Source organism: Garra rufa, chromosome 25 (assembly GCF_049309525.1).
Source record: "Garra rufa chromosome 25, GarRuf1.0, whole genome shotgun sequence".
NCBI classification, from domain to species: domain Eukaryota; kingdom Metazoa; phylum Chordata; class Actinopteri; order Cypriniformes; family Cyprinidae; genus Garra; species Garra rufa.
This window is the reverse complement of record NC_133385.1, coordinates 16,394,051-16,411,823: the sequence shown is the minus strand read 5'-3', so window position 1 is coordinate 16,411,823 and position 17,773 is coordinate 16,394,051. Positions and strand designations below refer to the sequence as shown.

The 17,773-nt window shown below is 35.2% G+C and overlaps 2 protein-coding genes across 3 annotated transcripts; one reads left to right on the top strand and one right to left on the bottom strand.

Annotated features, from left to right (window-relative positions):
- The first annotated feature begins 527 nt into the window (after positions 1 to 527).
- pla2g15 (phospholipase A2, group XV) lies at positions 528 to 12,900 on the top strand. Its single transcript, XM_073831497.1, has 6 exons — positions 528 to 864; positions 3,669 to 3,825; positions 8,412 to 8,530; positions 8,612 to 8,710; positions 8,809 to 9,033; positions 11,694 to 12,900. Exons 1-6 carry the CDS (start codon positions 732 to 734, stop codon positions 12,203 to 12,205), a joined length of 1,245 nt encoding a protein of 414 aa, XP_073687598.1. The 5' UTR covers positions 528 to 731; the 3' UTR covers positions 12,206 to 12,900.
- A 1,752-nt stretch (positions 12,901 to 14,652) lies between these two features.
- Positions 14,653 to 17,063, bottom strand: usb1 (U6 snRNA biogenesis 1). Of its 2 annotated transcripts, none has more exons than XM_073832170.1 (7): positions 16,803 to 17,063; positions 16,499 to 16,707; positions 16,240 to 16,423; positions 15,976 to 16,029; positions 15,311 to 15,416; positions 15,148 to 15,231; positions 14,653 to 15,028 (listed from the first exon to the last, which is right to left on the bottom strand). In XM_073832170.1, exons 1-7 carry the CDS (start codon positions 16,904 to 16,906, stop codon positions 14,924 to 14,926), a joined length of 846 nt encoding a protein of 281 aa, XP_073688271.1. In that variant the 5' UTR covers positions 16,907 to 17,063; the 3' UTR covers positions 14,653 to 14,923. The 2 variants fall into 2 exon arrangements, with proteins under 2 accessions (XP_073688271.1, XP_073688272.1); XM_073832171.1 differs by having other exon boundaries at positions 16,798 to 17,060.
- Positions 17,064 to 17,773: the final 710 nt, after the last annotated feature.

Here is a 17,773-nt window from a genome sequence, read left to right as displayed (position 1 = left end):
TGTACATAATGTACATAAATATATATATATATATATTGTTTTTAATATTTTACCTTATTTTTCTTTGTTTTGTAAATTTGTATATAGTTTTCATTCATTTTTATGCTATAAGTGTATTTTTTTTTTTCAATTAAAATCAATTTTATTCAAATTAACTGAGAATTTCAATATGATATATACAATTTGTATTATTCCAATAATCAAAACTAAAACTAAATATTGTCATTCAAGCAGGATAGAAAGGCATGGGTTTTCTGGTGAATAATTTATTAAGGTCTGTGACAATTACATTTGAATAGATTTTCACCATATATACTGAAACGTAATTTACACAGAGTCAGTCATAGTAGTTGTAGTCCCTAATTATCATCTTACATTTTCAAAGCACACTATTATTTCGCAATTTACATGTGATGTATTTATGACTACGGGTATTTTTTGTTTTAAACAATCTCTGTTACATCAATTCTTGCAGCATTTTTTGGCCACAATCGAAGTGTCTCTCAAAGCTCCGCCCACCGACTCGATGCGTTCTGCCATTGTTTATTCGCGTCTAGCTGCTTTAAAAACACCTATTACATGATCGCTACATTGTCTGTGCTCATCCCGCTGTCACTGTTCCTCAGACCCAGAAAAGCCACTTCTCAGCCTACTCCCAGACCTCACGATGGACAGATAAACACAAATGCCCCCTTGATCCTGTAAACCAGAGGTGAGAGCCACTGAAAGAGATGCTTCCCTGCCATCGGTTGATCCTCGCGTCGCTCCAGCTGTGTCTGCTGTTGTCGGTCTCATTTACCGACAGCAGAAGTTTGAAATGCTCACCGGGGAAAGTGTGCTCGGATCGACCGCCTGTGGTTCTCAGTAAGTCGGTTTATTACAGCACATCCTCTGTGTTGAAATGTCCTGTTGCTTTTCTGTAACGTACTTGACACAAGTCACAGTTGTTTACTTGTCTCATGATAAGCTGTCATAAGGGGTTATGTCTCAAAACCTAGTGAGCTGGCTATCTAGGCAACACTTGTTGCTGTTTAGGTAACGTTAGGCTGGTCAGTAGTTGTGATGCCAAAATGTTTGATCATCCAGCGTTTGTATGAACATTAGGTTTTGAGATACAATCACGGTTACACGATGTACAGAAGTCTGTTTAGTTAAAAAAACGCACATATCTATGCATTTTGTAGTATTTCTGAGTGCGCTTATTATCAGATCCTATCTTTAGTGGATTAACACTTCTTGAAAGGTGTCGATGTTTTATTTTAACAGTTTAATACATGTGACTAAACAGCTGCGAGCGTCAAGACGACCTAATTATTCACTGGAACTACCGAACAAACACAGTCCAAAAGTATGAACGAAACGGTAAATCAATCATATGACAGCCTGTCATTTTGTTTTCTGGCATTTTCTTTTCTGTATCTGTTTATTTTCGCTTTGGCGGTTTCTCATCTCATATGACGCGGTCATATGACCTGAGGGAAAAAAACACTTATTTGTGTCACTGATTTCGCAACCGGTCATACTAAAACAGCTAAATAAGAATATACATTGTCTTTTTTTTTTTAATTCCACAAAGGTGAATTATGACATTTCCGACTACATTTTATAAATGAAGAATTACAAACACTACGAGTCAAAAGTTTTTGCACAGTAAGATTTTTAATGCTTTTAAAGATGTCTCTTCTGCTCACCAAGCCTGCGTTTATTTGATCTAAAGTACAGCAAAAACAGAATAATTTTGAAATAGTTTTACTATTTAAAACAACTGGTTTCTATTTGAATATATTTTGAAATGTAATTTATTTCTGTGATTTCAGAGCTGAATTTTAAGCATCATTATTTCAGTCACATAATCCTTCAGAAATTAGTCTTGCATTTTTATTTGCTACTCAAAAAAATATTCATTATGTTTAAAAGAGCTGAGCTTTCTTTGATGAATAGAAAGTTTAGAAGAATGGCATTTGCCTCAAATAGAAATCTTTTGTAACAGTATAAATGCATTTATCATCACTTTTGATTAATTTAAAGCATCCTTGCTAAATAAAAGTATTAATTTCTATAATTTCTTTACCAAAAAAAAGAAGAAAAAATATGCTGACTCCAAGCTTTTAAATGGAATAGTGTATAATGTTACATAAGCTTTTTATTTCAGATAAATGCTTGTCTTTGGATCCTTCTATTCATTAAAAAATCCTGAACCGTTTTAAATATTGATTAGTGCTGTCAAACAATTAATAAAAAATTGGTTTACGTAATATAAAAATAAAAAAATGGTTTACGTAATATGTGTGTATACTGTGTATATTTATACATAAACATACAGTATATATTTTAAAAATATTTAATTATATTTTCATTTATACAAATAATATAAATATAAAATATATAAACATACATTTTTTCTTAAATATATCCTTGCATGTGTGTGTATTTATATATACATAGTAAATATACACAAACATATATTTTATGTAAACAAAAACTTATTTTGGATGCGATTAATCGCGATTAATCGTTTGACAGCACTAATACTACTACTACTACTACTACTAATAATAATAATGCTTCTTGAACAGCAAATTAAAATGATTTCTGAAGGATCATGTGACACTGAAGACTAAAGTAATAATGCTAAAAATTCAGCTTTGAAATTACAGAATACAATTACATTGTAAAATATTTTCAAATAAAAAGCAGTTTTAAATAGTAAAAATATGTCACAATATTACAGCTTTTGCTATACTTTGGATCAAATAAATGTTGACTTGGTGAGCAGAAGAGACTTAAAACATTAAAAACTTACTGTTCAAAAACTTTTGACTGGTAATGTATCTTAGAGTACCACGTAAGTACCATAGTACACTAACTAGTAACTATACCTATATTATACTTTCCATGCATGTACCATAGGACCACCGTTGTCCTGCTGGAGGATTCCTCTAAAAATTTGGAACATGATAGAAAGTTTTTAGCAGATCCAAAATGTATTTTATCTGGTACTGTGTACTAAAAACCATTTTGACCTCCTTGAACTTGTATAACTAGCTGGTTACTGGTTTCTACTTGGTCATCATACCACTTTAAGGTGGCCAAGACCACCTTAAAGTCTTTTTGTGGCTATGGTAGCTTGTCTACTAGTTGGAAATCACCTCACCATGTTACTAAACACAACTAGACTGGACTTTCCATCATTTGTGTAAGAAGATTAGTCATTGTGTCTGAATTTACACTGTCATTATTCCACAATATAAAAATATTTAAGTACAAAAATGTCAATAACAATATCTTACGTACACTATTTGACTAGCTAATATTTACATTAGACCTGATAGCAGGAGCAAAAAATGAATTCTGAATGTGGTGACTGATGATAAAGACGTGCAAACGTTGCAGAAAATTATACTTAGAAGTATAGTGGGGGTTGAAATGTTTCAAGCCCAGACCAAACTGGCTGAGATTAGTGATGATAGAGATGTTTAAACAGTAGGTGAGATAAGTAAGTAATCTCTTTTGGATAGTCATAGTGTCTTTTTAATCAGTGATTCTTTGATCATATCTATAGTAGTTTGTGAAGTGCTTCTTATTGAGCTTCCTGTAAAGACAGGATTAATCCTTTGTCATTTTATTTGTTGTAATTGGTTAGCTGGTCTAATTGCTTCTCTCCATAGTTCCAGGAGATCTTGGGAATCAGCTTGAAGCGAAACTTGACAAACCAAGTGTAGTACACTATATCTGCTACAAGAAAACCGAAGACTACTTCACATTATGGCTCAACCTGGAGCTGCTGGTGCCGGTGGCCATTGACTGCTGGATTGATAACATGAGGTAAAGGGTCAAAGGGCAACTAAAATCGGAAATTGCTCATGTGATGTGACAATTGAAATCCATAAAATATACCCTGCATAGACAGCAAGGGTCCTACTACGTTCAAGGCACAGAAAGGTAGTAAGGACATTGTGGTGAGTCATTAAAAATTAATATGTGACGACATGAGGGTGAGTAATTAATGACAGAATGTTCATTTTTGGGTGAAGTATCCCTCTAAGAACAGACCCACCTACAGTGGTATGCGAAAGTTTGTGAATCCCTTGTAGAATCTGTGAAAATGTGAATAATTTTAACAAAATAAGAGAGATCATACAAAATGCATGTTATTTTTTTTATTTAGTTCTGTCCTGAGTAAGATATTTTACATCAAAGATGTTTACATATAGTCCACAATACAAAATAATAGCTGAAATTATTAAAATAACCCCCTGCAAAAGTTTGAGAAACCTTAGTTTTTATTACTGTGTGTGGTTACCTGGATGATCTACGATTGTTTTTTTGTTTTGTAATGGTCTCTTGTTTGTTCTGAACAGTTAAACTGAGCACTCTTCTTCAGAAAAAATCCTTCAGGTCCTGCAGATTCTTCATTTTCCAGCATCTTTTGCATATTTGAACCCTTTCCAGCAGTGACTGTATGATTCTGAGATCCATATTTTGACACTCAGGACAACTGAGGGACTCAAACACAACTATTAAAAAAGGTTCAAACACTCACTGATGCTCCAGAAGGAAACACGATGCATTAAGATACGGGGGGTGAAAACTTTTTGAATTTGAAGATCAAGGTAAATTGTACTTAATTTGTCTTCCGGGAAACATGCAAGTATATTCTGTTGCTAACGAAAGGCAGTACTAAATGGAAAAAAAATGATATTTCAGCAAAAGAAGAAAAATTTGGACATCTTCATTTTGTTCAAAAGTTTACACACCCCCCCCCCCCCCCCCCCCCCCGGCTCTTAAAGGAACACTCCACTTTTTTTGGAAATAGGCTCATTCTCCAACTCCCGCCGAGTTAATAAGTTGAGTTTTACCGTTTTGAAATCCATTCAGCCGTTCTCCTGTTCTGGCGATACCACTTTTAGCATAGCTTAGCATAGATCATTGAATCCTATTAGACCAATAGCATCGCATTCAAAAATGACCAACGAGTTTCGATATTTGTCTTATTTAAAACTTGACTCTTCTGTAGTTATATTGTGTACTAAGACTGGTGGAAATGCAAAGCTGTGAGTTTCTAGGCTGATAAGATTAGGAACTACACTCCCATTCTGGCGTAATAGTCAAGGAAGTTTGCTGCCGTAATAAGGCTGAAGCAGGAGCAGTAATACCACGCTGCACATGTGCAAATGCTAAACTAGCTGGGAACTCATTTCTGATAATACTCCGCCTGCTTCAGCCATATTACGGCAGCAAACTGTCCATGGTTTCCAGGCTGCCTAGCAGCGCGAAGGGGGCGCGCGCAAGAACGTGGCCGGGACAGTTGGAGATATTCTTGGCTAGAAACTCTAAATGATTTTTTTAATCTTAAATTTAAGTTTAACAATGCACGAAATATCTCTTTTTGTTTGTGGTTTTGAAAGAGAAAGTTTTTTTGCACATTCTGTTGGTGTGATCTCTAGAACTTGATGAGACCTTAATCAGACTGATTGTTCTAAGGCATGTAATATCGGAAGATGGCAGATAAAAGACCTAGAGACAAAGGGAAAAGAAGCTTTCGTTTACCACAGAAAACAAAGACTTAACGGAAGATATTATGGAAGTCGTCAAAGCAGGCGATATGCACTCCTATGCTAATTCAGACGGAGATGTTCCCCCCCTCCCTGATTCTGGTCCTTGTACTCCGGCCGCTAAGAAAGGAAAACCTGAAATTTCACTCACTGAATTGCAAGACAACATTGTGAGACTCGTGGCTGAAAAGATAAAAGAAAATGCAGACAATCTTGCAAGCTTGATCAAGAAAAATGCAGACACCATCGAAGCTTTAAAGGAATCATCCGAGTTCCTCTTCAACGAAGTCCAAGACATGAAGAAAGAAATAACAGCTGTCAAGAAAAAAAGTGATGATCAACAGAAAATAATAACTGGTGTGGAAGACCGGCTGAACGAAATGGAACGTTATCACAGAAGATGGAACTTAAGGCTGTATGGTCTGCAAGGACAGGAGGGAGAAGACGTTAAACAGCGCATAATCGACATCTGCAAAACCGTCATCCAAGACCCGGGGGAGGATCTGCGACTTGAAATCGACATCAGCCACAGGATTGGGCGGAAAGAAGGCGGCAAAACTCGACCGGTGATAACAAGGTTTACTTCAAGATCAACCAAAGAAAGAGTTTGGAAATGCACAAAGAATTCGGAATTCCTTAAAAACAAAAAGGTAAAGTTCGGCGAAGATCTGACAACAAAAGACAAAGAATCACGCATGAGATTATGGCCACAAATTGAAGAGGCCCGAAAGCAAGGAAAAAAAGCTTTCTTCGTTGGAGCAAAAGCCATCATTGAGGGTAAAGAGATAAGATTGTAACCATGAAACTGTTCTGAATTATCAATGGATACATATGATGATCAATCTCTGTGACCTTTAAGAATTATTATATCATTGTAAGCTAAGTTTAGTTACGTCATAGTTCAAATTTAAATTTCTCATGTTGAGTATAGAGTTTGCATATTATATGCATTGTGTTCAGAAGGTGTAGAAAATCATTTTGCTTCTTTGTTCTACCTTAACCAAAGTTTTTATTATTATTATTATTATTATACCTTAATTCTTGTTCTAGTGCACATTGTCTTTATCCTTTTATTCTTTTAATGTGAGGGGTATACGAGAAGACATGGATAACAGTCACAATTTTATGTTAAATCTTCTTATATTGTTAGGCAAGTTTTACATACACAAATGTAAATGGTCTGGAATTAAGCCCAGCATTTCTCATTTCAAAATTGACTTAAGAAATTATTTTGAAACCCTTCAAGGACTGTCAAGCCGAAAAGCTATCAGAACTTTAACCATTTAAAAAAAAAACGGAACTCTTCCTCTTTGTTATGATTATTTTGTATATCCCCTTGAGTTTCTTATTATTGTTAATTTTTTTCACATTTATGTTATTTAAATGAATAATTGTTTATGAATGTAATGCATCATGAATTGAATGTTAATTGTTCAAGTAATGCAATAAAAAAAAGTAAAAAAAACAAAAAAACAAAAATGAACGAACAACAACAAAAAAAAAAGCAAAAAAAAAAAAAAAGCCTAGCAGCGTGAATAAAATCGCGCTGCGCGCAAGGCAGCATGGTGAATCCCAGGCTACTATTTTGTAGAGGGGGGTCAAAATGGCAATTTTCACTTGAGATTTAGAGTCAAATTACAGAGGAGTAAAAATGACTTCAGAAAGATGGCATAATCATAATGTTATTTTTACACAGAGATTGGTAGGTCTGTTAGTAAAATGTGTTGACTTTAGCAATGTTTGTTGCATTATGTGCCAATGGTGACCATTCAAAATTGGGGAAAAGGCACTTTTTAATTTTTTTTCTCCAAAGTTTGAATGCCTGTAACTCACAAAATATTAAAGATATCTTAATGTCCTTTTAGATAGTGGGTCTTTTACAAACTTTCCTTTTGCCATCTTCATTTTAAGGCCCTGTATGGTTTGGTTCCAGAGATGTTGGAATTTCAATATGGCTCCAGGGGTAAATCGTGCAAAAATATGAAACTTCTTTTCTTTTAATGAGGAATGTCTGAATAACAAATAATGTTGAAACTAGAGATTTGTCTTGTTTCTTTCTGTCAAGAGAACTGCATTGAACATACCAGTCTGAGTGCCATAAATATTCTTTTTCTAAAGTTTGCGTGCCTATAGCTCAAGAAATATTAAAGATATTGCAATATGATCTTAGAGTCTAGTTGTTAATAACCATTTCTTTTGGAATCTTAATTTTCAAGGCACTACATCATTCAGTCCCAGAGATATCAGGATTTCAATGAGGCTCCATGTCCCATTTTTAGTGGTCGAAAACCAGATGTTGGTCACTTTGTATACAGATGATACTTACTTTATTTAAAGAACAATGTCTGAAGAAGAAATAAATATTGAAATTAGAATTGTATCTTTATTGTTTCCCTCTATCAAAACAATTGTATAGAACATACATGTCTGAGTGCCAAAATAATTTGAAGAATATCTTTCTAAAATAATTTTTACCCCCCTAAAGTAAGCATTTTTGACCTCCCTCTACAAAATAGTGGATTACTCCGTAAATATTCATCCATGACATTTATTATTTTGGCTTTCATTACTATACATGTTGATCTTTCTTCAGAAAAAATATCAGCAAAATCAAAAATTTGAGCTGGGAACCTCTGGTTGACTTGACGGATTGATTTTATGGGAAAAATGAATACAAAAAAATACTTCTGGAACCTGCGCCATTGGAAAAAGTTGTCTGGCACTAATGCACTCTATTGAATGTAAAAATGATAAACATGCATTTTTTTGATATTTGAAGGACGCTTTCTCTTCTCTTGACTTCTTACCCCTGCTTTGAATATGCAAATAGGTAATCAGCATATATTTTGTTTGCAGGTTACTGTACAATCGTACAACCCACCTCACCGAATCTCCTCCGGGGGTGGATGTCAGAGTGCCTGGGTTTGGACAGACGTATAGTTTGGAATATCTGGATCCTAGTAAACGGAGTGTGGGTGAGTGCAAACTGGGTGTTAATTTTATTATGTTAATGTTGACTGATAACGGTTGTTTAATGAGAGCTTTATCTGTTTCAGGCATGTACTTTTTCACTATAGTCCAAGCACTAGTAGACTGGGGTTATACCAGAGATGATGATGTTCGAGGTGCCCCCTATGACTGGCGCAAAGCCCCAAGTGAGTATCTTCATGATCTGTTTGTGCACACAAACAAAGTTTTGGGGAACATGTTGACTGATGTCTTGATGTCTAAATCTTCTGATCTGTATCTGTAGATGAGAATAAGGAGTACTTCTTGCGACTGCAGCAGATGATTGAGGAGATGGCTAATAAAGCTGGAGGTCCTGTGGTTCTCATCGCACACAGTATGGGGAACATGTACACGCTCTATTTCCTCAATCACCAACCGCAGGCTTGGAAGGACCGCTACATTAAGGCATTTGTGTCTCTAGGGCCTCCATGGGCCGGAGTGGCCAAAACTCTGAGAGTTATGGCAACAGGTATGGGCCAAATTTTTGTGGAAGGAGATTTTAGAAAATAATTTGTTGGTCAGTGTTGTGGTGCTCATTGTTTATGTTCTAATTTATACAAAATAAAATAAAAAAATCATTTGCATAGATTAATGAACTTGGATTAATTTAAGTGATATATTTTGACGGCATAAAGTATAAACTGTATGGAAGCCCATTTCTGCCACTGAATTGCGATAATATAAACTCACAGTTGTGACTTTTTTCTTAGAATTGTGAGTTTATATCTTGCAATTGTGACTTTTCTCTGACAATTGCAAGATATAAACTTGCAATTCCCTTTTCTCAGAATTGTTTTCTTGCAATTCTGACTTTATAACACGCAATTTGCGAAATATAAACTAAAATTTGTAAGATATAAACTTAGAATTGCAAGAAAAAAATTAGAATTGCGAAATATAAACCCGGAATTGCAAGGAAAAAAGTCCGAATAAACTGAACTGCGAGACAAAAGTCAGAATTGTGAGAAAAAAGTCAATTGCGAGACATAAACTCGGAATTGCAAGATATAAACTCGTAATTGCGAGGGGAAAAAGTCAGAATGAACTAAACTGTGAGACACAAACTAGGAATTGTGAGAAAAAAGTCAGAATTGCGAGATATAAATTCGGAATTGCAAGAAAAAATCCAGAATTGCGAGATATAAATTCAGAATTGAGAGAAAAAAGCCAGAATTGCGAGATATAAATTCGTAATTGAGAGAAAAAAGCCAGAATTGCGAGATATAAATTCGTAATTGAGAGAAAAAAGCCAGAATTGCGAGATATAAATTCGTAATTGAGAGAAAAAGTCAGAATTGCGAGATAAATTTGGAATTGAGAGAAAAAAGTCAGAATTGCGAGATATAAATTCGGAATTGAGAGAAAAAAGCCAGAATTGCGAGATATAAATTCGGAATTGCGAGGAAAAAAGTCAGAATTGCAAGATATAAATTCAGAATTGAGAGAAAAAAGCCAGAATTGCGAGATATAAATTCGTAATTGAGAGAAAAAAGCCAGAATTGCGAGATATAAATTCGTAATTGAGAGAAAGTCAGAATTGCGAGATATAAATTCGTAATTGAGAGAAAAAAGCCAGAATTGCGAGATATAAATTCGTAATTGAGAGAAAAAGTCAGAATTGCGAGATATAAATTCGTAATTGAGAGAAAAAGCCAGAATTGCGAGATATAAATTCGTAATTGAGAGAAAAAAGCCAGAATTGCGAGATATAAATTCGTAATTGAGAGAAAAAGTCAGAATTGCGAGATAAATTTGGAATTGAGAGAAAAAAGTCAGAATTGCGAGATATAAATTCGGAATTGAGAGAAAAAAGCCAGAATTGCGAGATATAAATTCAGAATTGAGAGAAAAAAGCCAGAATTGCGAGATATAAATTCGGAATTGCGAGGAAAAAAGTCAGAATTGCAAGATATAAATTCAGAATTGAGAGAAAAAAGCCAGAATTGCGAGATATAAATTCGTAATTGAGAGAAAAAAGCCAGAATTGCGAGATATAAATTCGTAATTGAGAGAAAAAGTCAGAATTGCGAGATATAAATTCGTAATTGAGAGAAAAAAGCCAGAATTGCGAGATATAAATTCGTAATTGAGAGAAAAAGTCAGAATTGCGAGATAAATTTGGAATTGAGAGAAAAAAGTCAGAATTGCGAGATATAAATTCGGAATTGAGAGAAAAAAGCCAGAATTGCGAGATATAAATTCGGAATTGAGAGAAAAAAGCCAGAATTGCGAGATATAAATTCGGAATTGAGAGAAAAAAGCCAGAATTGCGAGAGAAAAAAAGCCAGAATTGCGAGATATAAATTCGGAATTGCGAGGGAAAAAAAGTCAGAATTGCAAGACAAATGCAGAATTGTGAGGAAAAAGAATTGCGAGATATAAATCGGAATTGCAAGACAAAAACACGGAATTGCGAGAAAAAAGTATTGCGAGACAAACTCGGAATTGCTAGAAAAAAAGTTAGAATTGTGAGATATAAATTCAGAATTGCAAGAAAAAAGTCAGAATTGCGAGAAACTCGGAATTGTGAGATAAAACTCTGAAAATTGCGAGAGATAAATTTGGAATTGCGAGGAAAAAACTTGGAATTGCAAGATACAAACTGATAGTAACTGTCATGAAAAAATAAACTGTCATGGTGGAGCAGTTAAAATTAATTTTAACATTTTTGAAGGCATAAAGTCAAAACTTTGATATTTTACAATGTCCACATTTTATAATGAAGAAAAAGGAAGACATTTTTGAAAAGAAAACCTTCAGTATTTGGCATAATCTTATATTATTATTTCTGAGAACATTATTTAATAATAATAATGGCAACTAAATGATTTCTTAAAAAAATAATTATTTCTTTAACACAACTGTTATATAATATCTGTATTAATATTTTAAGGGTTTTTTTGTCATATGGTTTGCCAACTCAAAATAATTGAATAATTTATTTATATATTTTTTTAATAATGTATATGCTGAAACAAAAAAAAACATGTGTCTGTCTAGCACTTATTTACATGGAAAAACCATAAGAAACACAGTGAAATGCAGAAGTGAACACTTGTGGTACATGTAGTTTGAAACCCCATTTACAGTCACTGCTTTGACCATTTGATGGTTTCGGTTCCATCACAGGTGACAACAACCGCATCCCTGTCATCAGCCCTCTAAAAATCCGCACCCAGCAGCGAACGGCCGTCTCCACCGTCTGGCTCTTACCCTACGCCCACACCTGGCCCAAAGACATGGTCCTGGTCTCCACCCCCAACACCAGCTACACCGTGCAAGACTATCAGCGCTTCTTCAAAGACATCAACTATGAGGACGGCTGGGCCATGAGGCAGGACACAGAACCGCTGGTCAGTGCACTTCAGCCTCCGGGCGTTCCTGTCCACTGCCTTTATGGCAGCGGCATCCCCACAGCTCAGGGCTACAATTACACAAACTTCCCAGACACAGATCCCACCGTCATCAACGGGGATGGAGACGGAACGGTCAACATTTTAAGTGCGACACAGTGCAAACGCTGGATGGGCCAGCAGAAGCAGCCTGTCCACATGCTCGAGCTGCCTGGGAACGAGCATGTCGCCATGCTGTTGAACATAACCACCGTTAACTACATCAAAACGGTGCTGTTTTCACCGTGATGGCAGCACTTCCTCTGTTTAACTTTGAACTGATTCTGGTTTGCCAAAGGGGCAGGACTCGGTTCTGCTTTTTGGGTGGGATGGGTCACTTCCAGAGGATGTTCATTATCGTAATTCGTTTGTAAAGTTCCCTTAATGTGGAATTCAGGTTTATCAGGAGATCAACGTGAAGTAGTTGTCTATTGTGGGGCACAATCAGCGTTTATAGAAATTGTTGTATTTTTAATTTTTACTCCTCAATTTAAATCTAACAATCTTAATGCATCAGATTTTAATGCACAGTTGTTAAATGTGAAATAGCAATTGCCTGCCGTTAATCTGTTAATCACATTTTTAAATATTGTCCGTTTTTAACCTCTACTTCTTAAAATCTACAGATTTTATCTAGTGCTTTTTTTAATGCATTTTCTATCCAAATTGATCTGACGTTACAGTATTTCTATTCCTGTCGAACAAGCAAGTGGCTATTTATCAGTCTGTGACCAGTATTGATTTATGTATTTTTATCAAGTGGTCTCGAATGTAGAATGTGCAACACGACTGCTGGATCATTGCTCAATTTATGTCGGCTTAACCTATGTGACTGCAATTGTGCCACGATGTTACACGTGTACAAACTCTGATAATTTTTTTTTAACATGTACTGAGCTCTTAAATATACACTACCAGTCAAATGTTTTAATATATATATATATGCTCACCAAGTCTGCATTTATTTGATCCAAAGTACAGCAAAAACTGTAAAATGTAGAAATATTTTTACTATTTAAAATAACTCTTTTCTGTTTGAATATATTTTAAAATGTAATTTATTCCTATAATTTCAAAGATGAAGTTGTAGCATCATAACTCCAGTCACATGATCCTAAAGAAATCATTCTAATATTCTGATTTGCTGCTCCAAAACATTAAGGTTGAAAACATTTGAGTAGAATTTTTTTCAAGTTTCTTTGATGAATAGAAAGTTCAGAGGAACGGCATTTATCGAAATAGAGGTATTTTGTAACATTATAAATGTTTTTTTTATCACTTTTGATCAATTTAAAGCATCCTTGCTAAATGAAAGTATTAATTACTGTCATTTCTTTTCCAAAAAATAAATAAATAAGCTTGACTCCAAGCTTTTGAAATGGTCATCTTTTCAAAGAATTCTGAAAAAACTTACTCAACTGTTTTAATTATAGATACTGATAATAAACATAATAAGAAGAAATGTTTCTTGAACAGCAAATCAGCATATTAGAATGATTTCTAAAGGATCATGTGACACTGAAGACTGAATTAATAATGCTGAAAATGTAGATTTGATTACAGGAATAAATTACATTTTATAATATATTCAAATAGAAAGCAGTTATTTTAAAAACATTAAAAAAATCTTTTGACTGGTATTGTAATGAACAAGGATTTGTGAAGCAAATTGTAAGATTAAGTTCTGGTACAAAAAAACAAAACAAAGACTGTAATTGTAAAAAAGTACATGGAAAGCGAAACCAAGTCTTTCCATTTCAGGATGTGGTGTGTTGCTTGTAAACAGACTTGATAGTAAAAAAAAAAAAAAAAAAAAGTGATGCATTTTTCAGTGGAATGCAAACCCAGGGTCTGGCTGTTTGTCGCTAAACAACAAATTGTTGCAGACGTGCTCTGGGTTAGTGAAAAATCACCATGTTGCAATTATGTACAATAAACTGCTCTTGACCAAAATTGTATAACGTAACAAAGAGATTGCATCAGTATTTAGTACAAATCTTTCTTATATTCTGCTTAAATACAAAAAGTTTTAAAGGATTAGTTCACTTCCTAATGATTTACTTACCACCATTTCATTAAAGATGTTCATGTCTTTCTTTTCTCAATTGAGAAGAGATTAGGCTTTTGAGGAAAACGTTCCAGGATTTTTCTCAATATAGTGGACTTCAATGGGGATCAGAGGGCTGAAGGTCCAAATTGCAGCTTCAAAGGGCTCTACACAATCCCAGCCGAGGAATAAGGGTCTGATCAAGCCATTTTGAAAAAAAAAATCTACATATACTTTAACCACAAATGCTTGTCTTGTACAAACTCTGCGATGCACATCTATAACACACATTACGTAATCATGTTGGAAAGTTCACACGTTCATGTACCTTGGTTCAAAACTGTAGGGAAAGGTGAAAACTCCATATTTTTTATCTTCATCTCCATTTTCTCCTCCAACTTCAAAATCATCCAAAACTGTTTTAACTTTTTTTTTGTAAAAAGTGACTTTCTTTATGCGTTCACTTTGTAAACAATGGGTCGGTGGATTCGCCTATGTCACACGTGACATTTCCAACGTGATTACGTAATGCGTGAAATTGAGGTAGTGCAAGACGAGTGTTTGGGGTTAAAAAAGTATATAAATTTCTATATATATATATATATATATATATATATATATGTATTTTTTTTTTTTAAAAATGCTCAATCGTTTCACTAGACAAGACCCTTATTCCTCGGCTGGGATCGTGTAGAGTCCTTTGAAGCTGCAATTTGGACCTTTAACCCATTGATCCCCATTGAAGTCCACTATATGGAGAAAAAACCTGCATTGTTTTCCTCAAAAAAAAAAAAACTAATTTCTTTTCAACTGAAGAAAGAAAGACATGAACATCTTGGATGTTCTGACATGGTGGTGAGTAAATTATCAGGAAATGTTTAACAGACCTGAACATTCACATTCTAAACAGTGTTTTAAAATCACTGGAGGGGAAAAAGAAAGACTTTATTTCCCGATTTGCAGCGAAGCTCTGTGCAGTTGAGCTTTATGTAAAATGGCCCGTCTTCATGAGCATCAACCAGACTCTGTGGAGAGAAAAAAAGGTTATTAAAGTTCAGATGTCAACACCAAAAAAAACAGCCCAACTTTACAACCTTTGCCTTTAATCAATACTCATCCTTGTTTAGTTTGTTTGGGTTCCTACCTGCAATTCTGATAAACATGTCTCATTTAGTTTTTCCGTATAGTCGCCCACACACCAAGCAAGGCTTATGTGGAATGAAGGATCCTACGATAGACAAAAAAGATTGTTAAATATCTATATTGATCGTATTTGAATCACTACCAATATCAATGCCAGGTTTTACCTTATAAAAGGTGCTAAGGTTGAATTCCTTCATGGTTTCATCCACTATTTTGATAAGCTCAAGCAACGGAGTTTGTCCAGTGGAGATTTCCATACCAAGAAAGGTCCTGCATAAACAACTTGCCCGTTATTTGAGATGAAGAAATAAATACACATCCTAGTTGAGCCATTAAAGCGATAGTTCAACCAAAAATAAAAATTCTGTCATTAATTTCTCACCCTTATGTTGTTCCAAACCCGTAAGACCATCGTTCGTCTTCGGAACACAAATTAAGACAAATTATTTTTTGATAAAATACGAGCAAGGGTCATACCATGTTAAAGGCCGAGAAAGGTAGTAGGGACATTGTTAAAATAGTCCATGTGACATCAGTGGTTCAATTGTAATTTTATGAAGCTAAGAGAATACTTTTTGTGCGCAAAGATTGAACCACTGACTACACACGGACTACTTTATTGATGTCCTTACTACTTTTGTAGACCTTGAATGTGGTAGTTCTGTTGCATGCAGGGTCAGAAAGCTCTCAGGTTTCATCAAAAATATCTTAATTTGTGTTCCAAAGACAAATGAAGGTCTTACGGGTTTGGAACAACATGAGGGCGAGTACATACAGGATTTTCATTTTTGGGTGAACTAACCTTTGATGAGTTAGAGTAATGACATACCTAGACTTTTCAGCATTAGAATACACCCTCAGTTTATCAGCCAAGCAGAAAAACCTGAGGAAACAGGTTAACCCTGGGTCATTTTAAATCATAGTTAAATGCAATTCTGGGTTATCTTGATTCATGTTTCATACAACACCAAGTAAAAACCAATGCTTTTATGTTACTAGTTTGGAGCTGTCCTCCTCCTGAGGTTTAGAGTGACGTTAACCCAGAGTAAATACAGTGTGGAAACCCCTGTGGTTTTGATTAGATAGCACTGACTTGTGGAACTGTGTCAAACCGGTCCGAATGGACTGAATGAATGGTTGGATCCAGTGATGCCGCAGAACCACCGTTTTCGAAAGACTGAGGTGAAATTCTTCTGACAGAGCCAGAGGAATGCCGTGAGCGGCCGCAACCGCCATCATCTCACTGAGTAGATCCAGAAAAGCCTCCTCAGGATCATCTGAAAAAGAGTTATAGGTCATTCAGAGAAAAAGCACAGTGTCCACCTTAATAACACACTGAGGAAAATGCTTACAAGGACAGAACAGGTATGTAGCCCAATTGCCACGCTCATGCTGGAAGGATCGCAGTCGCCCTCCATGGTCTTCACTTTTATCAGTCCACTGTTCGTCTAACTCTCTGAACATCTCTTTCACACTTTCAGGAAGAGGCAGGTGAGATGTAGAGTGGGCTGATTTGCCAGCTTTCCTTTTAACAGATCCATGGTCCAAAGGTTCACTGGTGCTATTGAGGGGGAAAAGGGAACTTGGAGCATTGGAAATACACAGCAAAATAAAGCTAAACCAGAAGCTAAAAAAAGAAGATCAAACGCACCAAACCTGGTTTGAGTGTCAAGTTTTCCTCTTTTCCTTACAGGTGAAGAATCGTCTTTTGAAGCGTTTTCCGTTTCCTCGTCAGAACTGCTACTATAATTGACAATCATGCTAAAGGAAAAATCGTTTTAAAAAAAGTGCACCAGACTATTAAATTTATTTTTATTTTTTATTTTTAGAAAAACACCATCCCAGATGCGTGATCACACTCTGGTTGTGACGCGCAAAGTGCTTCCGTTGAAAACAAAAGGTGTTTTTTCTTCACAGCGCCCCGCTACAACAAACCGAGGATTCGTCGACGAATCATTCTTATGAGTCGGATCTTTTACTATGAATCAGTCGAACCGGTCAGAATGATTCATTCACAATTCTATTCTAAACGAAGCGCCCAAGCGGTTTTGAACGAGTTGATTGTATTACAGTTTTATATTAACAACACAAAAAACGAAACAGTGTTGGTTTTATAAATATATGTGACCCTGGACCACAAATGTTTATATTCATAAACACGGCTTTATTCAAAGCATGGCTAGGTACTATACGCTGAGAGCCGTTTTGAACCGCTTCTTTAAAAATTCACTGATCGAATGAACCGATTCTGCAAAAGATTCGGACCTCCCATTACAAGAAAACAAACGGTGCTTCCTCACAGCGTCCCACTACAGCAAAGATGAATTCAAATGGTTCCGGCTATTTAGCATTCTGCCCTTATAAAACATTACAGCTGGTCAACATAACTTAAACCAATATGCATCTAGCATAAACAATAACAAACAGTGTTCACACAAACAAAATGTTGACGTTTATTTTCTTATTAAAGCTTCATATAAACTATTATCCAGTTGTGTGCTACAATAATAACTAAACAAAAAAGCGTTATAATAAAATAACAATTTGCCCCTATAGCCTAAAACAACAATACACATCTGTAATGCGTAATAATGACGTTTTTAGTATGAATATGTATATCTAAATGG